Source organism: Labrus mixtus, chromosome 21, assembly GCF_963584025.1.
Source record: "Labrus mixtus chromosome 21, fLabMix1.1, whole genome shotgun sequence".
In the NCBI taxonomy this organism is placed as follows: domain Eukaryota; kingdom Metazoa; phylum Chordata; class Actinopteri; order Labriformes; family Labridae; genus Labrus; species Labrus mixtus.
In genome coordinates this window covers 12619706-12645602 of record NC_083632.1, presented here as the reverse complement: position 1 = coordinate 12645602, position 25897 = coordinate 12619706, and the positions used below count along the sequence as shown (strand labels likewise).

General features: G+C 40.2%; 2 protein-coding genes across 3 annotated transcripts; both read left to right on the top strand.

The window, feature by feature from the left end:
• The first annotated feature begins 3427 nt into the window (after positions 1-3427).
• Positions 3428-18974, top strand: LOC132955232 (transient receptor potential cation channel subfamily M member 4-like). Its single transcript, XM_061027996.1, has 28 exons — positions 3428-3693; positions 5364-5425; positions 5544-5721; positions 6199-6379; positions 8357-8526; positions 8694-8871; positions 9368-9432; positions 9547-9783; positions 11050-11152; positions 11497-11618; positions 11794-12090; positions 12183-12284; positions 12419-12547; positions 13079-13208; positions 13449-13594; positions 13791-13903; positions 13998-14114; positions 14295-14344; positions 14430-14668; positions 14927-15042; positions 16052-16184; positions 16430-16604; positions 16828-16993; positions 17082-17263; positions 17422-17554; positions 17646-17718; positions 18250-18343; positions 18496-18974. The coding sequence occupies exons 1-28, from the start codon at positions 3619-3621 to the stop codon at positions 18525-18527; spliced, it is 3798 nt and encodes a 1265-aa protein (XP_060883979.1). The 5' UTR covers positions 3428-3618; the 3' UTR covers positions 18528-18974.
• A 1814-nt stretch (positions 18975-20788) lies between these two features.
• On the top strand, positions 20789-25124 carry LOC132955582 (cilia- and flagella-associated protein 251). Of its 2 annotated transcripts, none has more exons than XM_061028481.1 (6): positions 20789-22065; positions 23336-23454; positions 23581-23652; positions 23755-23809; positions 23910-23946; positions 24233-25124. In XM_061028481.1, the coding sequence occupies exons 1-6, from the start codon at positions 21135-21137 to the stop codon at positions 24252-24254; spliced, it is 1236 nt and encodes a 411-aa protein (XP_060884464.1). In that variant the 5' UTR covers positions 20789-21134; the 3' UTR covers positions 24255-25124. The 2 variants fall into 2 exon arrangements, with proteins under 2 accessions (XP_060884464.1, XP_060884465.1); XM_061028482.1 differs by having other exon boundaries at positions 20793-22065; positions 23348-23454.
• The last annotated feature ends 773 nt before the right edge of the window (positions 25125-25897 follow it).

The following is a 25897-nucleotide window of genomic DNA, read 5'->3' as shown; positions in this document are numbered from 1 at the left end:
CTTATTGTTTTCTCAGTTTCTTGTGTATCATAGAAATTATTAGGGGTGTAAAATGACAAGAACGGTGAAAAACATCCCTTTAAAAGCCACGTGTATGCAGTTCACTATCACTAAATAAAAGTAGCAGCTCATCATGCCCGAGGACCTGGAACCAGGCACTGCCAAAATGTTTCCTACACAGCTTGAGCATGCATTTCTTATCAATATAGGTGAGAATAATTTGCTTTATATTGCCTAATCCATTATTATTTTATTTTTTTAAAGCTTGCTTTCTAGTGTAGTTATGACAAAAACAGGTCATGGTTTCATTCAGCACATAATCTTTGCTGTCGTGCAGGTTGTCATATTTCACAAGGAAATTACTCATCAAACATTTGATGCAATCGACTATTATGCTTGTGAGAAAGCACAGGATTGCATTCTCATTCAACGGCTTGCGCTCTCCTGTGCACGCGCGCCTGTCATGACTCAGTGCACTGCTCTGACAAACACAACCTGCCCAGATGGTCACAGGAAGGCCACACAATGGACTCCAGAGGGGGAAGTTGTGATTCAGAGAGAAGGAGAGAGGCTGGGAGAAATTTAGTGCGAAGGTTAGAAAACATTAAATGTATCACTAACTCCCTGAGGACTTACTGTGTTATTAAAAGACGAAGAACTCTGAGATTATTTCCTAGAGGTGTCTGTATTTGGCCAAGATTTTTTATTTTTTTGCATGGATAACACAAGCATGAACCAATCTTGACTGCTTCAATGAGGTCATCTTAATTAGATTGACTATCTTGAGGTCTTTTTCAAACACTGTATGTGAACGGGGGGCTGAGTGAAGGGCATTTTGAGGAATAAACACAGTGATGGCCAAAGTGACTCAAGGGAAAAAGGCACAGGAAAAATGAGGCGATAAAGAAAAGCCTGAAGGAGAATCAGGTTATTTTGGGCTTCGCGAGCTTCCTGCAGGTGATAGGGATGAAAGAATGATTTCTGGAACAATTGCTCAGCAGCGAGTTGAGCGAGAGAGCTGAGGGATGGAGGAGGATGTGGATGAAGTGGGGGGGGGGGGGGGGGGTGTCGAGCAAAGAGTGAACATAAAAATCAATGTAAACATGGTAAAGGGTACAAGGTCACTTTGAGTTTAAGTACAATGTTTTGCTAAGGACTGATATATTATGTTTATGTTGGAATCATAGCTCCTGTAAATAAAGAAAAACAAAACTGCCACAGTGACTGATGATTTATTAGTGTGGGAGTTGGTTTGCCAGTATGACTGTGTTAAAGACACACCCCTTCACTGTGCCATCACTATAAAGGACCAGAGGTACAGAGGGGTGTCAGACTTGAGCATCCAACAATCAACAAGAGACTTTGAACGGTTCCATTAAAAAAAAAAAGCCACAGCAGATTTATTGGTTTTTTTGGTGGTAAGTTACATCCTGGATTCATGTTTATGATGTTTTGAACACATTTCTAACCAATAACTATCATCTTTAATGGCCTTTCTTGTCACAGGTTTGTGTCTGAGTTATTGAGGTTAAATATTGACTTTGTCAGACGACCTAGGGGGAATTATTCTGGTCAGGACGGTTTGTTTTTCTCAGCATCACTAATGGTGTTTTCTCCCACAGGCCTGTGCGGTATGGAGATAGCTGTTCTACTGCTGCTGATTGTCCCTTTGACTTCTGCCTCACCTCTTAGACCCCTTCACAGGTCAGTAAGAACATCAGTAAATACACTGCTAATAATGAAGGTAAAATACTCATTATACCATATTGAAGTATCACCTAACATATCAAGACATTTCAGACACAAGGTAGCAGTAAAAGGAGTTTACAAGAGAGGATGCTGACTAAGACACCAATAGAATTTGAAGTCATAAAATTCACAAGTGCTGACTTACAAAAAAAAACACACAAAGAAGTTTATCAGTGTTTATGTTTGATTTATTTTCCTTGTGTTGGTTTCTATTCAAAATGAACCTCCAAAAGGATTTGAAGAAAAAAAAAATTCTGTTGCAGACTGGTTTTAGGATGAACTGGACTTTGTGTTAGATTATCTTTAAAAAATGTAAACAAAAAGGACCTTTATTTTTTTTTTACTCACAGGTCAGGCGAAGACGTTGTCTTCCCAGAGGACACTGTCCAGGCTTCAGCTGCTGAAAGCTCAGAGGACACAAAGGAGCACCATGCTCAGGCACTGAAGATCATCCCATTTCATGCAGAGGACAAACATCTGGACCTGGATGCACTGAAACGCAGGTACGAAAGAGCAAATACAATAGCCATCAGCTGATATAAAACACAAGCCCTAGTGTATAATATAATGCTCATATTTGTATTTTAATTAATCTAATATTTGTTCGCCCTCTTTCTACTTCTTTTTTTATTAACAGCATGGCACTGAAGTTGCGTCCACGGCGCGCACCTCAGCGTGGCTGCCAATTTGGGACGTGCCAGCTTCACAACCTGGCCAACACGTTGTACCACATCAGCAAGACAAAAGGAAAAGACGTGTCAGACAAGGCCGACAGCCCACAGGGATACGGCAGATAGGGACGAGAGGGGAAAACATAGATATGGACTACAGAGGAGTACGGTTCTTCAAATACATTTACAACCAAATATCTCTGTTTATGTTCAGACTGACTGGTACTTGGAACGTGGATTTATTCTCTGTAAACACACACACAATGTGGATGTTTGAATGCTGCGTGAAATGCTTAATCATATTTCTTTTTATAATATCAATTCCTCAATATTTAAATTCTTTTTATAATATCAATTCCTCAATATTTAAATGCATTGTTTAATAAATATTTTATATCAACAAATGTCTGGAGTTGACTTGCAATTAATGCATGCCTGGATTAACCTAGGGAAACAGATTCCTACAAGGAAAATGATTCAATATTTCCAAGGGGTAAACCATCTGGCTTTAGTTAAAAATAATAATAATAATAATAATAATAATAATAATAATAATAATAAATTGGTTTTATATAGCTCTTTTCTAGATACTCAAAATTGCTTTGACAAGGAAAAAACAACAAAAACACAGAGCAAATACAACTAGGACAGTACAACGAAGAAGTAATGTAAGGGGGGAAGTTGTCCTTGATGGTGGTTCAACACTTGCACTGTTGGAAATCCAGGTCTTAATGTGTGATATTTTTAGCCAAACAGGACAGAAGCAAATACCTCAATCATGTGTCTTCAGTTGTCTGTCTGCTACAGTGGTGTCAAAATGATTGAGTCATTAGTGGCAAAGAGGATTTTCTTTCAAAGAGGGAGGGGGGGGGGGGGGGGTCTTTTCCATTGAAATTAACTCATTTTGAGAGAAGATTAAGATTTGGCTCAGGTCACACCCCAGGTATGCAAGTTGCCCCTCCTTGATTTAAGGAATTTGCAGGTTGTGTGCCTCTTGTTAGAAACCACACCCTCACCTGTGTGGTGTGTCTGCTCTGCACCTTGTGTCCTGAAATGGCATTTTCATAGTTTAGGATACATTTTTGTTAGAGCAAATCCAGGATATTGGCCTCATCCCTGGAGAATGCACAAAAAGAAACACTGAAGCCTTTCTTCCTCCCATTATCTGTGAGTGAGGCGAACAGAGAAGAAGACAGCAATGAGAGACACAGGAGGAGAAGGAGGAGGAGGAGGTGGCGGAAGAGACCACATTTCTAAATCTGAGAAGGACCAGGTGGGTACAGTTCAAATCATTCTGCTTCTTTTGGGATATCGTGGTGGGTAAAGCCTACAATGGCGAAGTGATTAAAAAAAGTGTAGTCTGTGAAATGAAAGTTGTTCTGGGTCACAATGACGAGCGCTGCAGGACAAGCATTTCCTTTTCCGTTTAAAGTGGTCGTGTAGAAACATGACACTCACAGTTTAGGGTCTTGTTCTTGGGAAAACCAAAATGCTCTGAAGCATGGCAAACTGTGTGTAAACAGCAAACGCGTGTTGACCCGCTCGAAGCGAAGTCCAGCAACTTTCTGCTCATGTTTATGGATACGTGTCAAACCGGAAGTTAAAGCTAGCTTGAAACATTCAACAGCTGTGCAACTAGATAACAACACGGTGGTTACCGGGTCGTGGAGAAATGATCAAAAACAACGCCAATTATAATGGAAGTTATCTAGAACGACTGAAACAAATACGAGCACAGAGCATGCCCATTGTGTGGACTTTTTTTTTTTTTACTGTATCAGCGACGTTAGCTGAACAACATTAAACGTGTTTGTGCTTGAGGTTAATGTGGATATTAAAAAGTCGCTCATACAGAAAGAAGTTTAATCGACAGACACACGTGTGATGAATTATTACGTGTGTGTTGGCTGCATTCCGTTAAGGTGTGCAGAGTTGACTTGACCTGCACAACTACATGAGATATAAACAGTGACACTTTTCTGACTGGACAGATGATCGTGTGGGAGGGATTTATCCAAGTTGTGACACAGCTATATTGACATAAAATGTAATAAAGAAAGAAAAAAAAAAAAAAATATATATATATATATATATATAAAGAAACTCTAGGTTTAAGTTTTGTCGCTAAGGTAGAAAGAGATACCATCCAAGTTAAAGAAAACAGTTCAGTGGGGCTCCTTTGTTTGCTTTAACACTGCAGAATTAAGATTAAGATTTACTTTATTCATTTCTGTTTTTACACTCTGTAAGTCATGCAACACACTGAAATATACACACACATGCACAAACAGGATCCTATGGACATGCACTAATGGAGAGATGTCAGAGTGATGGAGCGGCCCACAGCGGGCGATCCTGAGCTGGTGGTGGGTGGGGGGTGTGGTGCCTTGCTCAAGGGCACCTGGGCAGTGCTCAGGAAGTGATCTGGCACCTCTCCAGCTACTACAACTTCCTAGAACTTCCTAGAACTTCCATATTTGGTCCGCACCAGGACTTGAGCCGGCGACTCTCCGGTTCCCAACCCAAGTCCCTACAGACTGAGCTACTGCCACCCCAAAATTTTTATTTTTATTTTTAATTTATTTTTATTTGTTCCGTACATGTCAAAACACACAACAGAAAATGAATGTACTGTATGCACTGCACACATGTCATCCACACACTCGTTCCCCTTCTCAGACACACACACACACAGTTATAAACTGGAGCTGAAATTACTGCACCTACTCAGAAATAAGAGTCAGGTGTTAAAGCACTGCATACCTCACCAAAGTATCGCCAGCTATCCCTCCTAGCCAAAGCCAACATTTCATATTCGAGCGGTTTACTACACTCTGCAGCCCCATGATTTCCAGGCGTAAAAGGGTAGGGACCTGAACTCCTTCAAAACTAAATGTGCTTTTACATATATTCTGTTAATTAACCTTTTGAAAACCTTTTCAGACTTGGATCGCCAAAATCATCAACAAAAGAGTGTGCACCACCTTTGTAGAAGACTCTTTCAGGTACTGTGAGCTGTGTGTGGAACACATTCCTCTGTGATAGTAGTGTCTCTTTGTTTACTGTGGTGATGCAACAACAGCGTGATCATGTCTTCACGTGTGATTTACTTACCTCTCTCAGCAATGGTGCTCTGTGTCAGTGTGGGGGTGCTCGAGACGAACATGCCTCCGTGGCTTTGGGTGACTACTTCAGCACAGCGATCGTCAACCACTGGGACAGCGCCCAGCACTCCTCCGAATACCCGACTGATGCCTTCGGAGAGTTGAAGTTTGAAGGAGCCAGCAAGAGGCACAGCTCTGTGGGTGGCCTTTTAATTTACCTGAGAAATGTTCTGCTATTAAGTGATTGATTTCCATATTCTTAGATTTTTAAATGATTGATATTTAATGCTCCAGTGATATTCCTATACATATATAAGTAGCATTTTTCACATAAAAACTCAGTACTTGCAGTTTATTGTATCACATATCAAAAAAAAACTTTGCCATGTAAAATATAAATGACTGATTTTCACTTCGTCTGACACCTACAGTCCCGGCAACGTTTTTTAGACAATAAAAAAGCATTAACAATCGTCAGTCTTTATGTGGATGGTCTTGTTGACTTTTATGGGTCATAAAGTTATATCAGTTTGTTTTAAAACTAGCTTAAAATTCCTTGCTGTAGCTTTTAATGATCACAGCTTTTATTTTTGTAACCACTTGTTGTAGAATTTGGAGCTGTATTTGTTTTTTAATCAGTCAAGTGTCTATTTTCTCTCTCTTGGGGATCTCAGTACCTGCGTCTGTCATGGGACACACCCCCATCTATCGTCTACACCTTGATGACGGCCCACTGGGGTCTCCCCTCACCCAACCTGGTGGTTTCTGTGGTGGGTGGAGAAGGCAGGACAAAGGTGAAGACTTGGGTACGGGAGGTGCTCAGGCAGGGACTGGTGAAAGCCTCTCAAAGTACAGGTAAACACTTAGTGAAACAAAAGTCAGGTCAAAGTTTAGGTGAATATTATTGTTGCGTTGTAGTATCAGTAAGTTAAGAGAAGTAAAGCAGCACGTCCATGTTAATCACATCAGATACAAACTGAAGTTGGATTGTTGTAACTGTCGATGATACATGGAGAATGCCGTGTCCTCATTTTTTGTGGAGTATGAGTCATCACCCGTAGACATTCAGTTAAACATGCATCATTTCTTCTGCTGTCTGTATCAGAGAGATACTGTATGTGCCTCAATTACTTAATAATTAAAACAGGGTGCTTTTAGTGACATTTTCCAAATCTCCAATTCTCCAGTTATTTTTATTATTTTATTTCAAATAATTAAGATTGTTTTTCCTGACAGTAATGTAAAAAATGTATCTTAATAGTAGATTCCTCAATATATGGTTTTCCATTATACAAGTTGACATATCATTCATTTCACTTTCAATATGTTGTAAAAAGGTCTTTGGCAGACTTAATTTTAACTCGATTTATTCCGCAGAAAACTGCAACTTTGGCCACAGATTCTTTGGTAGATGGAGTTACTTCTGCTTTATTCTAAATTGTAGTAAATGATTTCCTTATTTCATTTCTTTGTTTCTTTTCTCTATTTTGTCCCTTACATTTAGTTATCATTTCTAAGTAACTGGCTGAAGGTGATAAATAATGAATCAACTCCTTACTTGGAAGATACAGAACTCAGTTATTGTGGCTTAAGTCAGAAAAATACAGCTGTTACAAAATGCATTAGTGTAATGAGTCCGTATGACTCCCCGGGGTCGCACCATAATCTGGTAGCACAATGGCCATTTCCTCTAGACTACTGTGCCAAGAACAGGTGGCACACCACGATACTGATCTCCCGTCATCTGAGGTCAGTTTTCACTATTCTGCTCTCTCCAAGGACTCAGATCAAAGCGAAGATAATCAGACGCATGCAAAAACATTCAGCCGACAGGTTGCTACTGCTTGGCCTCAGAACAAACATGGTTGTCAGGATAAGACACAGAACAGTGTTGATAGAACAAATATGTTGTTTTTATATGGACAAAGCTGCATAAAGGAACATATCATGACTTAAGTATATTTCAATGGTCATATATAAATCTTTTCTTATACCTCTTCTTTTTTTTTGACTTCACATTATGTAAATACATCATTAACAATAAGAATGGGGATTCTACAAATCTAAAATGTAATGAATTTAAAGTCCCACCCCAATCCAACAACAGATACTGAAAATACATTATGAAATTATACATTAGAATTACAAATAAATGTGTATTCTGTATACACAAGTTTACATACCCTCATGTCATGAACATGCTCATCAACGGTCAACAGTAAAAATGCCAAAGGATAAATGAATAGCACAGAGCAAACATGTAAGACAGTTAGACAGTTTCTCTCAGGGACAGAAGAGACTTTCTTTTCTTATATGTGAAATGAATTTGTACGGAGCCCCTGAAGTCCCAAAAAGTAAAAAATAAAATTCCAACAAGATATTATGTGTGCCCACAATATATACATATATATATATGTATATATGAGTTCCCCATTTGTGACTGGGTAAGTTTCTGTTCTCAGCCTTTGTATTCCTTCAGTTTCCATTTTGAGAATTTCTCGTCAGATTCTCTCGTATTGCACTTTGTTTTATGATCTTTTTTTCTTTTTTTTTTATCATTACTACCGTTTCAAAGGAAGTTGCTGCGTAGAGGAACCACATTTATATTCCTGTTTCGAGACAGACATTGCAAATAAACGTAGGCTCTAAATGCTGAGGTTTTTTTCATTGGTTTACACGCTATTTGTTTCTATACAAATGAACAGTAAATACAAATCAACAGTTTTAAGACTTTTAAATACACTCACTAAAGAACTGTTCCCTCGATCTTTTGATAAATTATCCACACAATGTAAAATCAAGCCGGAATTCTACTTCTGCTCCTCTACCCAGGAGCGTGGATAATGACAGCCGGCCTGCGTGAAGGTGTTGGCAGGTGTGTAGGAGAAGCGGTGAGGGATCATGCCACCGCAGCCTCGTCCATGTCTCTCAACAAGGTGGTGGCTCTGGGCATCGCTCCCTGGGGCCTTGTGCACAACAGACAGCAGTTGGTCAACCCTCAGGTTGTACAAACACTCATTCGTTGTAATCACAAATTCATTTAGCCTCCTAAAATGTATGATTTCCTGTTAATAATAAACTTTCATGATTCCCCATAGGGCATTGCAGATGTTGACATTTATTCTATGAAACGCTGCTCGATCATATTTCTCGATCTTTCCTCTTACAGGGGAGCTTTCCTGCTAAATACTACGTCCAGAACACGTCCCGGGACTCCTGTTGCCTTGACAACAACTACCAGGCGTTCCTGCTGGTTGACGATGGGAGTGAAGGCCGAAGAGGAGGAGAGACGGGGTTCAGGGCCAAACTGGAAGACTTCATCTCCCATCAGCGAACAGGCATCTGGGGTAAGTGTTTTAAAACACAGTAAATCTAAAATGAATGTAGAATTGTACATCATGGCATTTACAGCTGAAGAAAGTAGACCTCTGAACTCTTATTCCAAGAATGTATTTTTGTTGTAAACTGAAAAGAGATGTCTGCCAATTTAACCGTGCATGCTCTCACACGTTCGGTCCGGAATCCAAACTATTTGGCCCTCCTGTGGTGAACTTTTACTACAACATGTGACGATAAAATGATCCTTTGTTATCCACTGGAGGAAAGCCTTGGCATGACGCTGCGTGTATATGAGACTCGACTCATCAAGATGTATAATCCAGCTGAGATTTGTCTGCAGTGCAGCAGCCTCTATCAGTGTCCATGCTATCTCTAAGCTCTTGCATTTTTTTGCAAGAAAAATAAGCAGTTTGTTCAATGTCTGCAGGAATCATCATAAAGGGAATCAAGTCTAAAATAAGAAATGAATGTTGGAATAAAACTAGTACGTGTTTGTTTTTGCAGGCAGTGGCAGCATTGACATTCCAGTCATCTGTATGCTGGTATCAGGGGACACAAGCCTGCTGGAGGTACAGCCAACACCGTTTATGTGTTCCATTTTGATTCATTTATCACTATTATCATTTTCTTTTAAGGCTCCTCTACAGATAAAAGTCCATCTCTCTTTTCCTTATTTGTGTCAGAGAGTGGATCTGTCTCTGAAGACCTCCATGCCGTGGCTGGTGCTGGCCGGATCAGGAGGCCTCGCTGACTTCTTGAGCGATGTCTTGGAGAATCTGTCATCGGCCCCGGTGGCGGTGCAGTCCTCTGGTGAGGCAGACAGCGAGGCGGGTCCCAGCGTGGATCTGAAGGACAGACTGGCAGAACGGTTTAAGAAGCACTTCCCTACTGAAGCGGAGCCAGACAAACTGGTGGAACGGGTCAGTACAGACTAAATGTTTGACTTTTGGCAGGTGCATCAGGAGGAAGCGGTATATTCATGAGCTCCTGGCTAGATTTAAAAGACTTAAACGCTCAAAATCTCAGGGCTTGTCTGATCATATCTCTCGTCCTGTTTTTCATGCTTTAAGGGCAAGATTTTATTTTTACTCTTAAAAAAAAAAAAACCTCAATATAAGTAAATAGTGTTTATTAGCACCTACTAGCATGTTTTTCAGCACGTTGCTACTATTGCCAGTTACATGAATTTATTTCGCTTCCTCTGGCTCTGCACACCTCACGCTTCTTCTCAATCTACTTCCCGACTCAGTTTGACCCAGATTCCCGAAACTGCTGGCTGTTATTCAGTTGTTTTCACTTCTACAAAAGCTGCGGTTTGGTAGACAGTTTCAGTTTTCATGCAGCAGCTGACGAAAACCCTGAGAAATATGGGACGGCTGTATAGTATGTAGCCAATGACTATCAGACTAAAGAAGGACCTGAAACAGACACTCACGATGTTTTGATGACATCTGCTGTCAAAGTCCTTCTTGTGCATTAGAAATCTGACTTTCTATGAAATGTAAAAAGCAGTGTATTTCTTTTTATCTTCACTGATCTCTTTTTTTTAAATCAGAATTGATGTTGAAACAAGAGTAAAGCTGATCAGTGATCTATTCATTCCGTAAGTGGCCAAAATTTCACTTTGCTGTGTTGTGATTGGTCGTCTGACTGGGGACTGATAAGATACCGACTTTGTCTTTTTCTCTTTCTGCTTAACTATTACTGTAGTTTATCACTCTGCACAGAGAGGCTGTGCACCTGATGGACTCATGATCTCTTTAATCTCTTTCTCTTCTGAACAAAGACAAATAGATATCTCAGATCTCGGTTGATCATTCTACAATTACTGCTCTTACATACAGTTGCAGCCAGACTTGCCTACCTGTGAAAATCAGTAGCCAGTTTTGACCTAAAAACACACTCGTATAAAAGCTGGTTTTATTTCTTAAATCAAATGTCTTTACCTGTGTTTGATATTCGTTTTCTTTCTTTATATTTACACTCTCGTTTGAAATCGTCCACACAATAAAGCCTTTGCTAGTTGACACTTTTCTGTCTCACCCATGTTGTTCGTCGCTTTGCTATCTTTCATTCATTCATTTAAAAGCATTTGAAAAGTTTTTGAAGAAGTACTATGAAGATAAAGTTATAATTATAAGCTTAATATTATTCTTTCTTCTCTCTCCTTGTTTCTGTGTCTCCAGGCTCTGAACATCTACCAGAACAGAGACTTGATCACAATCTACCATGGAGAGCAGGAGGGCCCAAATGACTTTGATACAGTCCTGCTAAAAGCTTTGGTGGGAGGTATGTAATAGAAATATAAAAATAGTTATACAGCACCTCTAAATACACAGCTTTGAAAAACAAGGCAGAGAGCAGGATGCTTAGAAGGCAACACAGCAAACAAAGGACAAATAAAGACAGATGATACGAGGGGACAGTCGATATAAAGTTGTAAAGCAGAGAAGACGTTTTGTATGACAACAAATGCAAATAAACAATGTTTACTTTAGAATATAAAATACAAAATGTACAAGATAAAATGAAAAAGATTAAAAGTGACAAAAGCAAACAACTACTGTATATCTCACGGTGATTCATAGTGACAAGTTTTTAAAGTGATGTTTGTGTTATGTTTTCTTTTCCAGCTAGCAAACATCGTGCGTCCGTTGATGACAGCCCTTACAGTGAAGAGCTGAAGCTTGCAGTCACGTGGAACAGGGTGGACATCGCCAAGAGTGAACTCTTCAACGGAGACATCCAGTGGAGGGTGAGAGGGGAAAAATATCCCATCAGATGTCACATTCTGAGAAATGCATCCAGTCAGATGAAGATGTATTAAGTGTGGAGTTTAAAGACCAAAAACTTGTTAGAAAAATTGTGAAATTTCTAATAATGTAGTGTTAATAATAATAAACTAATAGACCTTTTATTCTCTGGAATAGTATGAAGACTTGGAGGACTCCATGACAGACGCCCTGGTTAACGACAAGCCTCAATTTGTGCGTCTCTTCACCGAGAACGGCCTCAACATCCTGGACTATCTGACATACGGTAGACTGGAGAGCCTGTATTACTCTGTGGCTGACGGCACGTTGCTTTACCAGCTTCTACAGCGTCGCTTAGTGGAGAGACTGGGTACTACAGCTCATGTGACATCATCAAACCTGCAGGAGTCTTCCTCCAAAGTGGCCGCAGAGAACATTCATAGCGGCCCTTCAAAGGAGATCAGCCTTTTTGAGGTTGGTGTTAATAACTCGGGTCTAGATTTGACCAAATAACGATAGAAATGTATTTTGTAATATTTCCTCATTTGTCTTTTTTTCTCCCTCAGGTTGAGGGGGTTCTGGAGCTGTTAATGGGTGATGTCTGCCAGCCGTTTTACTACAGTGCTTTGGGATTAGGACAGATCTCACATAAGAGAAGAGCTCTGAGGGTACTCTTATTTCTTCTTCGGCGAATATGCAGACGTTTATTAAAGCCGCTGAACTCCTGGCTTAACAAGACATGACACTCCACCGGTCGCTGTTACTTTCTCATGGTTGTATCTTCTCTTTTTATCCACCCCAGCGTGTCAGTAAGCTGCTGCGTGGAGACTGTGTGTACAGAGAAAATCGCTGCCTCTTCCCCTGGGCTTCACTCTTCATCTGGGCCGTCCTTCAAAACCGCAGCGAGATGGCCATGTTCTTCTGGGAAATGGTAAAAAAAAGAAGAAGCAACATTTTGAGTCTGGTGTGGAGGAGAATGTTAAAGAATTACAGTGTAGAAACAATCCAAAATAACGTGGTTCTAAATGTGATCAGAACTTTTTTACAAGCTTAAAAACAGCGACACTCGTCACCTCGATTGATTCATTTACAGTTTGGACGTCCCTGGGGACATCTCTTTATGTAAGCTGGTGTGTGTGTTTCCGGTTCTCAGAGCGTGTGTGTGGACCCTCCTCACATCATGTGTGTGTGTCAGTGGGGGGGATCTGTGCAGGCTTTTTAAAGGATTGAAGGGTTTTCTCTCAGATAGATGAGATAATGAAATTAAAAGCCTTTATAGCATGGTTTTCATCAATTGTATGATCAGTGGCATATGCTGTTATTGTGATTAGTCTACATACATTTTTACGAAGCATTATTTTTTTCAGTGAGTAATTAATGGAACATGCTGGGAAATGTTTTTCTGATATCCCTAGAATCAGTAAGAAGGACCACGTGTCTGATTTCCATGTATCCCTCTCAGGCAGGCGAGTCGGTGCTGAGCGCGCTGAGTGGCTGTAAGATGCTGAGGGAACTGTCCAAGCTGGAGTTCCAGACTGAAACCGAGCTGTCCATGAAAGAGCTCGCTCAGAGGTTTGAGAACCTGGCACACGGTGAGACCGTCAGTCATTCAAAGTAGTTAGAATAATAAAGAATCCAATGACAAGTGATGTCATTAAATTTCACATCTGAAAGGTTCTACCCAATGTTATTTGGTAACTCAATACACAGTGAAAGTGCTGCTTGATTTTAATCTCAAAATCTTCATGTTGCCAAAGTCACTTCCTGTTTTGTTTTCTTACTTGAAACATGACATTGACTTTCAACACTTCATTGTGTTTCCGTCTTCTCAGATGTCTTCAGCTCTTGTTACCGGAGCAGCGAGAGTCGCTCTTTCACCCTGCTTATCAGGAAATCTCCCGTTTGGGGCGGCACTACCTGCCTCCAGATGGGCATGGGCGCCGACGCAAGACTTTTCTTCAGCCATGATGGAGTACAGGTGTGTCACCATTTATGCAATCGTGACTGGTATATACAAAAATGTTTAAATGACTGACTTCAGCTTCAGTATCTCAAAGGTGAACACAGATTTTTAGTAGGACTTTGAAAATAAACACCTCACAAATAACACAGCCCTCTGTTGTTCTGAGCAAATAAATTTGTTAAACTTGTTAAAATGTTCTATTGTCCTCTAGTCTCTGCTGTCTCAGATCTGGTGGGGCGACATGAAGAGAAACACAGAGGTGTGGAAGCTAATGCTCACATTCTTCTGCCCAGTCCTCTGCTACACCAACCTCATCTCCTACAGGTAAAATTATCCTAATTACTGATATTTCTTGTTTCTAGCAGTAAGAGGATTCAGATTTCAGAACTGAAAATCTAAAACATCATCCGCCTTGCAGGAAACAAGAAGATAATCAGCAAGAGGAGCAGGAGAAGCCTAATGAAGACGGACCAGGCAGAGACAGCGACAGCCTCTATGGGACCACAATCTTCTCTTTCTCAGACATCAAACACATGTAAACAAACAAGCAATTTGAAAGAGCTTTGATTTTTCAATTTTCCTTTTTTTTAAATCGGGTTAATGCAATGATGAACTGGTCTTACTGTTTTGTAAGAAATCTTCAGAGTTTGGGGGAGAAATAATGTTTTTTTTGTGCGTCTTTTGGCTGATTAAAAATGTGTGAATGTTGTTCCAGTGATGCTGATGCACAAGGATCCCTTTCTCCCATGTCAGCTACAATCAAAGGTGAGCCCTCCTCAAACCTTTTTAGCAGCTGTTTTTTCAACTGTATCCAGCTACTTATCCACATCCCATAAATCCTTCTCCACAGGCATACCCCACTCTCACAGACCGCCAAAGCGTCCGTTCATCGTGTCAAGATGGCGTCAGTTCTGGTTCGCACCTGTCACCTCATTTTTGGGTAACGTCCTGATGTACTTCCTTTTCCTGCTGCTGTTTGCGTACGTGCTGTTGGTGGACTTTGCGCCCCCGCCGCCTGCAGGCCCGGCCATCACTGAGTGCGTGCTGTACTTCTGGGTTTTCACCATCGTGTGCGAGGAGGTCAGGGAGGTGAGCACAGAGAAACATGTTACTTTCATCCGATTATGTGGTTTTTATGTTTTATTCGCATTCAGCCGTTGACAATGTAAATACAAGTACATTACTGAATACTTTCAGAAATTACAGTCATGTTCACATGGATCAACCAACCAAACACAGGAGATAAAACAGAATAAATTACATCAATTAAAGTAATAAAATGCTGATATGTTTTTGGCTCTATGGTATTTCTTTAAAACTGTTAAATTCTTTTTTCTTTTTGACAAGACGTTCTTTCTGGGCACGAAGACTTTGCGTCAGAGGATTCGAGTGTACATTCAGGACGTTTGGAACAAGTGTGACCTCGTTGCCGTCACGATGTTCATCATAGGACTTTTCTGCAGGTACAGACAACCAATGCACACAATCTACATTATGAATAACTACGAAATCATATGAAAAACGTCTTTCTTTGTCCTGCAAAATAATCAAATGTACCATATTCCCCTTTTATTCAAATGATTGTGTAGTAAGGCTCTTGTTCCTCGATAGCTTTGCCTCTTGACCCTTGAAACCAAAGCATTACTAATTCAGTCATACATCGAACATGCACTGTTCAGCCCGAGTGTTAAGTCTTTGTAGTTGGAGTAGATTACCCTAATAATCAGAGTTCAGAAGCTAGCTTTGGATTGCAAACACAACATTTAAAAAAAAAACAGATTTAACAGAGAATATGTTAAGAGTCCCACAAATCATCTCATACATCCTGGCTCCTAAAAGTTCTATCTGGCCACACACTTCTCACTTATTAAAGGTGCTTTATGTAACTTTCAAAAATACTGCGATCATAGTGATACCGCATGGCCGTTAGGCGAAATGCACCAGTAACCTGTTGCTCGCTCTCCCTATTAGTCTCTGAGACCGGATATTTACCGGCATGATGTTAACAGAGGAGGTAAGTGGTCATACACATGTGAAAGTCTGTGAAGGAGTCTGTGTGTCTGCATTCATTCTCCATCCTACAAACGACAGTCTCGGCAGGCACTGGCTGAGAGCGGGAGTGTGTGATGAGTTTGTCCACCTTTTGAGAGCTCCTAGGGCGGATAGAAGTGTGTTGAAGGCGGCCTCTGGCTGTAGCGGGAGTGTGTGATGAGTTTGTACTGTTGATCTCTGTAAGCGGATCGGAGTGTGGAGGACGTTGAGAACGTGCATAAAATGTCACTTCCTGTAACTTTCGAGGAAAATACGACCCGGGTAAAAAATGTATACAGGCAACACAGATAGACAGTGAACATCTACATTTCTACATGTAAAAAGTTACATATAGAACCTTTAACTTAATAGCCTGCACTTACTCCCATTTGACACTGGGTGATGCTGTGGCCTCAGTGTGAGTTTCAATCTGTGCTTCAGGATGTTCACTTGGTCGTATGGATTTGGCCGAGATGTCCTGTGTGTGGACTTCATGGTCTTCACCATCCGTCTCCTTCACATCTTTGCCATTCACAAAGAGCTGGGACCAAAAATCATCATTGTTGGCAAGATGGTAAGAAGCATTTCCTGAAGTGGTACTATTTTTGTGTTTTTTAGTCATCTTTTTTTTATTTACAATCACGTTTGCATCAGTCTTTAAACATATATGTACTATCCCTGTTCTTTCTTTCTTTTGTAGATATGTTGTGTGAGGCACAAAATAAATAAATCGCATGTTTTTGCACTTTACTTTGCTTCAAGCATTACTCGCAGGATGTTAATCATAGTAAATTAAGTTCATTATTTTCTCTTATTTAGGTGAAGGATATCTTCTTCTTCCTCTTCTTCCTGGGGGTGTGGCAAATGGCATACGGTGTAGCCAATCAGGCCTTGCTCTACTCCTATGACCCTCGACTTGATCGCATCTTTCGCCGGGTTTTCTACAGGCCATATTTGCACATATTTGGACAAATTCCTGTGGAACAGATGGATGGTATAGTTTGAGCATTATACATATTGACAAAAAAAAGTCTTAAATAACAGAAAATTTATCCTGTCTTCTGAAGCCTGTGCTAGACATTTTTCTGACATCAATACATGTTTGTTTTTTTAAATATACACAAAAAAATCTACTTCTGTGTTAATATTCAGTAATAACACATTTATAAAATTATAATAATCTTTATTTACTTTGGCTTTTTGTGTGTCTTCACCAGTGGGGAAGAAATGGGACATTACATGCACAGACAACGTGACTCTGATTAAGAACGGTGATGAGCCGTGCAGAACTCTTGACAATAACTGGCTGGTGGTGATCCTGCTGGTTATTTTTCTGCTGGTCACCAACATCCTGCTCATCAACCTGCTCATTGCCATGTTTAGGTAAAGAACAAGCACAGAACTGTCCCTCAAACTTTCTCTGGCTTCACCGACATGCTTCATCTCAATATTTCTTATCTGTGCTCTCTAGCAACACCTTCTCTGAAGTGCAGGCTAACAGCGACATCTACTGGAAGTTCCAGCGCTACAACTTGATAGTTCAGTACCACTGCCGGCCTTCGCTGGCTCCTCCCTTTATCATCCTCTCTCATATAAATCTCTTCATCAAGAGGATCATCAGAAAGGTGCCCTCCATCAAGATCCACCAATTCGGTCAGTATTTGAAGAGGAGTCTAATTGGAGTCATAAAGTTATCGTGTGAAGCAGAAACACTCATCGAGATGCTTTGGTTCTTCCTACATGGCACAGGAATCCCCGTGGCTTTAATGAATCATAGTGATGATGATAGAAACCTTGGCATTCTCTTCTAGTTCTGCAGGTAACGGGGAAAGCTGCTAACAGACTAATGACGTGGGAAACCATCCAGAAGGAGGACTTTCTGACTGCCCAGTACAAAATCCAGAAAAGTAGTGACTCTGAGAGGCTCAAACGGATGTCTGCCAAGTGAGAATGACTCTCTGCACCGACACCGCGTTGGTTTAATTACTTGTTTTTTTGTCTTCATCATGCTGAGGTAAAATTTCTCAATTTTTAGGGTGGATGGTGTCATGAAACATTTGACTGAGAGCAGAGATTTTGACCACAGACTGAGAGCTCTGGAAAATGAGGTAACATTTAATCTTTCACACCCATCATTCTGTATATGTCAGCTTTATTTGTCATTCTTGATACATTGATGACTTTGCTTTGAATAAAACATGTATGCTAAGTAATCCTAGCCCATGGAAAGGTTAAATGAATGTCACCCCTCCACATATAACATAGTAACTTATATCACGACAACTAGAACTCCATGTTCTGATATTGATATCATATGTAGGGGATATGGGGGGGGGGGGGGGGGGAATGATATGCGCCTTGTTAGCAAAAGGCGACCTTCTGGTTACCTTCTATAGGCTGTGTATGTATGAAAAGACTTTGGTTTATTTATTTGTGAAAGAGTAATTTGCACCTTTGGGAAATATGCCCATAAATATTGGTCAGCCCACAGCCCCCCTTTTGCTATCGCTTGATACATGGATTGTACTCAGTGATGTAAAACAGTGGTTTTTGCAAAGTAGAAATATTAAGCCTTCCGCCACGTCTTTGAGTTGCGTTACATTAATAAAAAGCTCTTGAACCTGTGACCTTCTTCTCAGATGGAGTACTGCTCTAACGCTCTCACCTGGATTGTGGATACTTTGGCACAAGGAAGCACATTCAAACCTCCCCGGCCTCCACCTACATTAAGAGGTAATTTCATACACATACATGTATCTTCACAGTCTGCAAGTTGGAGAGTCACATGCGTGGCTTGGTTGACTAGTTTGAATATTTTGAGTGCTTTCCTCCAGGCATCCATACCTACCGTGTCCCTTCTTATATTGTCTCTTTTCTCTGCACAGATGCTTTCCCCTCTTCTTCCAATGCTTCCTGATTCTCCCTGAAGATGTGTTTACTTGCTCAGGGTTGGCAAGAATCAACCACGCACTGGTATAACTATTTTCCAGCCATGTTCATCACTGGAATAACTCACAAAAAAGGTTCAAATAGCTTTGAACTGAAAGAGAGGGAATGGATATCAACCATCACTTCCTTTTTTACAGTATTAAAAAAGGCAAATGCTGATATTTTAAGTGTGTAATGTTTTATATTTGTCAATGCTATTATGTCTTCAATGCTGTATTTTCAATCTGATGGCTGAAAGTCTCTTTTTACGATACAGGTGTTAACTGTTACACTGAAACTATGATGCTATTACAGGGACAGAACTGTCAGTGCACATTGTTTTGTATTTTGTAACCTCTGGCCAAATGCTTGCTATATATTGTGTATATGTGTTGCTACTTTTTATTCTGGTCAATAAAGTTTAAATATAGTAAAATGAATGCATTCTTTTTGTGTTAAAGAAAAAAAAAGTCATTACACTCTGCTGTTGAGCCAGCAGACAGTTAGCAACGTTTAGCTTCTTAGCAATACTTGAAACAAGTGGCAACAGCTCACCTGGCTAAAATGATGGTATATACTGTAAAATATAGTACAGTTAAAGTCGGTAGGTGGATTGTGTTCCCCTTGGATGGGAACAGGCTAGTTATTTCCCCACTTACTTTAGGCCACAGTAAGCAAAGCGAACAGGTCGCTGAGTCATAGCTTAGTCTTCAACGCACAGAGACAAGAGAGTGGTACGTGTCTTTCCTTCCAAAGCAAGAAAATAATAATTGTTGCCTAAAAGTTGAGCTAAAACTTCATGTGTAACAACAATTGAACACAAGAATTCCTGGGGGAAAGTGTGACCAAAAATGATCAGTGAGGTAGGTGGATACACTGTAGAGAGAAGGGGATATGGATAGTGTGAAAGGTGCACCATGGTGCTGAGTTTCAGTGTACCAGAGCTCTATTGAAGGTCACATAGAAGCGCCGAGCTATTGAAGGAGCCTTTACTGTAAATAGCTGGTCGGGCCACCTGTCAATTGCAACAGCGGCTCACACACACTGAGCACAGCAGTGTCATCACTTTCTGCCTGATGGCTGCATGTGCAAATATGTTCCCATGTTAGTGAGCATGTGTGTCTCACTCCTCCTGTGTCGCTGTCTGAGTGATTTGGTGACAGGCTTCTTCTTTTAAACAACCTGCAATGCTGTTGAGTCCAAATGTCATTTTTGTCTCCTTAATCAAAATAAAAGGAAGTATAAAATATTCTGTAGCCTACTTAAAATGTAAACCAATTCTGAACGCAGATGAACACACGACATATGTGCACACACATCTCCATTTCCTTCTATTTACATCCAATCCATACATCATTCTGACATCTGCTCCACTGCTTCAGGTTTGGCAAGCACAGTTTGTCTTTGCTGATTAGACTGTCTGAGACCAGTTGATTTATCCCAGCTGACATAGTTTATTACTTTGCATTTCAAGGTTTAGTACTTTTTTTTAAATTGGGTTTCATTTAAAGAGAAAGACGTGTACGGCTTCCTTCAGTACAATTCCTGTTCAACCTGTTGGATGGAGATTTTACAGCAAAAGTATACACTTTTTTCTCATATTCTTAGTTTTAATTATATAATTTATTCACTTTGAGTTCATCAATTTGAATTTAATTTCCTTTTGAGGGGATCTTCCAACATTTTAACTTGTCATTTGTTTAATTTTTATAAATACGTTTATTTATTGTCTCTAATTGGATGTTAGTAAGAAAAGAGTAGACATGAACCCTTAATACACCGTCAGAAATGCACATATATGTAATTACATGTACTTCTATGAACTCCCGAAAAACATTGGAGCAACAAAAAAAAAAACGGCGCCCCTAAAATGTTTAGGGGCGCCGGTAGTGCTAGTCGTAAGTGCGCGTGCCCCATGTACAGAGGCTATAGTCCTCCAAGCGTCCAGGCTTCCGACCTATGGCTCCTTTCCCGCATGTCATTCCCCACTCTCTCTCTCTCTCAGATTTCTGACTCTATACACTGCCCTATCTCTGACAAAGGCATAAAGCCAAAAATAAACTGTTAAAAAAAAAAGTTTAAACTTCAATTACTTCAATGCGACTTATTTATTTTAATGTAATGTAATTGAACATTTCCTTCTAATTCCCATGCGTTCTCCTAACCCCTCCTCCCTGTGCTCCACACCCCTAACCCCCTCCTGTCTGCCACTCACAAACCCCCACCTCCCTCACACACTGGGTTAAGGGCATCAGGAGCATTCTTCCTGTACATGTGCCTCTGTCACTCATGCCAAACGGCCACACAACTACACCACACACCCAGCTGTGTTTCCACTGTGTCCTCTGTGTTCCCACACAAGCCTGGTCTGTCACTCTGTCAGTTCCAGTCGGACTCTCCTTATCGGACAGCACCTAAGCAAATTCTCTGAATCACCAGCACCTTAGTTACATTTTCTGTGGATTTTATTATTTGTCAAAGAGTTAAAAAAGTAATTTATTGTTTGTTTTTATTTGGTGGAAGAAACAAAGTAAGGACTTCTCTCCAGTGTAGACTTTTATATCAGAAAAGTACTTGGCTGTTTTAGTTTTCCAAAATGGCTCCTGTGAGAGGCTGGGTGGTGGGACTCCTGCTGGTGCTCCTGAGCCCCTCTCAGCTCCCGCTCTCTGGTGTGGTGAGTGCCCAGGACGTGGCCGAGGCAGAGGAAGACCTTTCCAGAAATGAAGAGGAGGTGGTGGCTGAAGAGGCCGCTGAGGGTGACAATGGTGCTGGTGAAGAAGAGATAGCGGAGGAGGAAGATGGGGGAGAAGCAGAAGAAGAAGAGACTGTGGAACAGGAGGAGGAGGAGGAGGAGGAGGAGGAGGAAGAGGAAGAAGAGGAAGAAGTGGAGGATGTAGCAGAGGAGGAGGAGGAAGAGGTGGCGGAAGCTGCTGAGGAAGAAGAGGCTGAAGAAGAGGAGGAGGAAGCTGTTGAAGAAGAGGAGGCTGAGGAGGAAGAGGAAGAAGAAGAGGAGGAAGCTGTTGAAGAAGAGGAGGCTGAGGAGGAGGAGGAGGAAGCTGTTGAAGAAGAGGAGGCTGAGGAGGAGGAGGAAGAGGAAGAAGAGGTGGAGGAAGCTTCTGAGGAAGAGGAGGAGGAAGAAGCAGAGGAAGAAGCAGAGGAGGAAGAAGAGGAAGAAGCAGAGGAGGAAGAAGAGGCTGAGGAGGAGGAAGCAGCAGAGGAGGAAGACGAAGAGGGGAAAGATGTTGAGGAGGAAGATGATGATGCTGAAGAGGACGCTGAGGACACAGTAGCAGAGGAAGAAGAAGAGGAGGAGGAGGATGCAGATGAGGAAGCTGAAGCTGAAAATGAGGAAGAAGAGGAGGAGGAGGAGGAGGAGGAGGAAGAGGCCTCTGAAGATGATGAAGAAGAAACTGAGGAAGAGGAGCTAGCCGGAGAAGAGGAGGCTGATGATGCTGAAGAAGAAGAAGAAGAGGATGTTGCTGACGATGAAGCTGTACAGAACACAACTGATGCACTGGAAGATGAAGGTATCCACACTACATTTAATATGGCTTGTTTCTTAAGTAGATTTTTTATGTATTAATTGTTTATCAAACAACTAAATGAAGCAGGAATTCAGACAAAGGACAACACATATTTATACATTTCCCGCAACTGGTGAATGTTTTCTTACTCTTCAGTAACCTCGGACATTGTTTTGCTAGCTGTAGCTGCAGTAGGAGCTCTGTCACGCATTTACGTCTTAAAATAGACACGCTTATCTGTGTGGTACCTGACACCCAGCACTATCTGAACCCTTTACGCCTTTTGTTGAACTAATGCTCCTATTTTGGGACCCCCCCCCCCCCTTAAAAGAGGTGCTGTTTAAGTGTGTAAGTTCAGACAAATAGACAACTCAAATGTTGGTCCAAAATGAAACCCTTAAAATTTAATTAAAGTTAAAGAATAATCTGCTAATCACTAAGTAGCCAAAACCAGAAGATCCGGCCTTTTGACAATTTAGTTTATGTTCTTAATTCCCAGGCTTTAAATATCTAACAAAAAGCTGGAACACCAAAGTCCAAATACTTCTCAGGTTGTCATCAGTGCCATCAATCAGTGCAACTCATTTGTCTCAAGTGTTCATGGAGTACCTGCTGTGCTGTATTTTAAACTATTCAATCACCTCGTGATAATGTTTAGGATAATACAAGTAGTTCTCCATGTCTGTGTGTTTGGCTGCTGTAACACTAGATTTAGAAGATATGGCTGTAATATCTACACTGACAAATTATTGTTAAAGCAAATCAGACTTCAACATATCCTGAGAATTGAAATCCAGAAACTAATCCTATGAAAGATACTACTTATATCAGTATTTGGAAACATGAACTATACTGTAATAATAATGTATCCAATAGTAAGTTTATTGTTTTTGTTTTTATGGTCTGTTGTTTATTTGTGTGGCACTTGAATTGTCGCTGTCTTGGCCAGGACTCCTATTAAAAGACGATTTTTTTATTTGTAGTTTCCTGGTAAAATGAAGTTTTACTAGACTAAATAAAATGCTGACGTTGAATGTTACTAGTGTTGCAGGTAACGTGTCGATAGTGTTGCTTGCATGGAATGGACCAGTCAGAGCCCTGCAGTGTAGAAACTGTGTTTTAGATTCTGAATTAGGAGCATTTAGTTGTTGCAATCTCTTGCTTCTTCTTGGTTCACATTTTGGCTACACAAAGACAAAAAATATTGCATGTCAGGCTAATATCAGTCTAGCTATTTAGCCCAAAGTTGTTGTTTGCCGTTTACTTTATTTAGATTTGCCAACAGATGACGATGCAGCAGAAGTCGAAGATGATGTAACTGAAGAGGAGCCAGTCGCTGACTTGCTCCAATTCCACCCGGGCTCTTTGTGTAGTGTTTGCTCCATCTGTGAGGTAAACCATACTATATTTATATATTCATAATAAAAGATCTTTAGTTTTAATAAATAAATGTGCTTTGTGGCAATAAACAAATCAGTTATCATGACTGTACAATGGGATGTTCCCTCCCTCTTTCAGCACTGCTCCAAACACTGTGGGGATTGCCCCTGTGAAGAGGGAGACGAGTCAGAGCACTGTGAACATTGCCAAGTAAGAATTTCAAATAAAATGATACAGCAAATAATACACATCACAGGAGACATTTCAGTCGGACAAGACCTAAATCAGTGTAACCGATTCCTTGTGTTTCAGGAATGTTCATCCTGCTACCTTTGCCCATTACTTTGTGACACAATTTGTACGCCAGGTAAATACTGGTTATAATTCCTCATTATGAGTATGCACTTTCTGAAAATGTATTCACCCAACGTTGGACTTTCTTAACTTTAATATGCTTTTTTTTCCAGGTGGCCTTATTGACGAGCTAACTGGATCCCTCTTTCAGTAAGATGTTTTACTCACAGCTCTTGTAAGGGATAATGCCCAATAAGCATTAGCCTATCAGGAAGTAATGAACGAAGCAAGGTCCATTTATTCCTAACAATGGACATCTCATTGTCCTAATTATACAGAGCGATCTATCAACGAGTATTCTGTCAAACCATGTTTGATAGTTCATTTTTGCTGCTACTGTTATTTACTGAAACAACACACACCAAATGAAAGCGTATTGGGAAATATTGCATAGCTTTGTGTTGAGTGATCTAATGTTCTGACCTTTGTTTTGCAGGTCTTTTTCCTCTCTTCTTTAAGCTAGCCTTTGAACCACCATGTGGTTTCATGAGGTATTGCGCTCAGCATCAGAGCTGTCTGGTTGTTCATACCTTTCCAGCAACATGAGGACTCCCACAGGAGCTTCACATCGAACAGCTGACAAAAAGGAAAAATCACGACTAGGTTTTAACTCATGTTTAGACACTGATTTTAACTAGCTTTGAAAGGAGACATTTTCTTATCTTTTTAATGACCTGCATACTGTATGTGTTTTTTTCAACGCATAACAGAAGAAAAAAAAACGTTACTGAGGCTTTAATGTTTTTTGTAGAACTCTTATATATAACAGTCAAGTAAAAATTGTATAGTTGACAGGAATCAGTTAAAATGCACCAGATAGATGAAAGTGATGTCAATGGTAACTTATGCAAAATGAAAATGTATTATAAACCCTCACTAAATTTGAAAAACACAACATCAAAAACAAGTGTTTCACGATCACTAGTTTTAATTAAATAATACAATTATCCTTCTCCATCAAGCTCTGCTTGTTGTAACACATATGTGCATTAAAGGTAGAGGTTACAGCAGTGCTAATGCACACTTTTTTTGAGTTCATTATAACCTATTATTTTACATTGTTTATTGAGAAATATTTTTAGAGGTATTTTTGTGCATATAGATATGGCTATGGCTTACTTTCAAACCAGAGCTACAATTCAATATAAATGTAAACGACTCGGGTATAAAGTCCCTGGTAAAATACTCTTATGTAAGAACAACTTCTGAAGATTCAACCCACAACTTAGTTTAAAAACCAATGTACTTTCCTGTTGCTCATTGGATACACATTGAATTAAAGAATGATTAATAATAAGAAAAATAATAAACTATGTTTTGACAAAGAAGTTGTTAATTGTCTTTTTTAACCAAATAACATTGAAAGCCAAACCTCTCCTTTAAGGAGCTCTTAAAGGCGTACTAGACCAGAAACCATGGTGATCACTTCAACCCAGTTTTAAGACCACTGAGACACTTGGTAAAAAAAAAAAAAGAAAAAGAAAAGTGTTCAGGAGACACATACATGTGTCCCCGTTATATCTAAAATAAACAAAACAACAACAACAACATCTATAGAATCTAAATGTTCATGAAGTAAACATTCTGGCCAATCACATGTTGATTACTAAAGGATATCCAGCTGCGGTTCACATGAAGCTATATGATTCACCTCAGGCAAGAACTTGTTTAGAGGTCTCTGATTTATTGGCGTTCATCCTGTTGGAAGTGATCCAGGTAAAGGCTTTTCTGCTTCAATGGAATGAATCTTGTACTTTTCTGGCACTGACTTGATAACAGAAGGAAGAAAAGACTTTATCAGTCAATGTATACAAACAGCTACTAAGTTTAAGTGCAGGAACTGGCTGTCCTTTTACTTAGGCAATTGACCGCATAGTCTGCTCCTAATTGTTAATCTTATGTATTTCAGACATTTCCATATGAAATCCACTTTAAAATGACTAAAATCACACCAGAAATGAATATCATGTTATCTTATGTTCTCTTTTTAAACATTGATTTCAATTGTATGACTACCTCCGTTTTGGTTCTTATCACACATTGTCAACTCCCTTTGTGAATTAAGTTAGCATAAAGTGCCTCTCCTTAGTGCTTGTTTTGG

What these genes read in the sequence shown, in the direction of transcription:
- LOC132955582 (XM_061028481.1), top strand. Translation starts at nt 21,135, where the DNA reads ATGGCTCCTGTGAGAGGCTGGGTGGTGGGACTCCTGCTGGTGCTCCTG. An exon ending in TGATGCACTGGAAGATGAAG is followed by an intron (nt 22,066 to 23,335) that starts GTATCCACACTA and finishes TACTTTATTTAG; the next exon opens with ATTTGCCAACAGATGACGAT. An exon ending in TGACACAATTTGTACGCCAG is followed by an intron (nt 23,810 to 23,909) that starts GTAAATACTGGT and finishes TTTTTTTTCCAG; the next exon opens with GTGGCCTTATTGACGAGCTA.
- LOC132955232 (XM_061027996.1), top strand. Translation starts at nt 3,619, where the DNA reads ATGAGAGACACAGGAGGAGAAGGAGGAGGAGGAGGTGGCGGAAGAGAC. An exon ending in TTTGTAGAAGACTCTTTCAG is followed by an intron (nt 5,426 to 5,543) that starts GTACTGTGAGCT and finishes TACCTCTCTCAG; the next exon opens with CAATGGTGCTCTGTGTCAGT. An exon ending in CTCAAACGGATGTCTGCCAA is followed by an intron (nt 17,555 to 17,645) that starts GTGAGAATGACT and finishes CTCAATTTTTAG; the next exon opens with GGTGGATGGTGTCATGAAAC.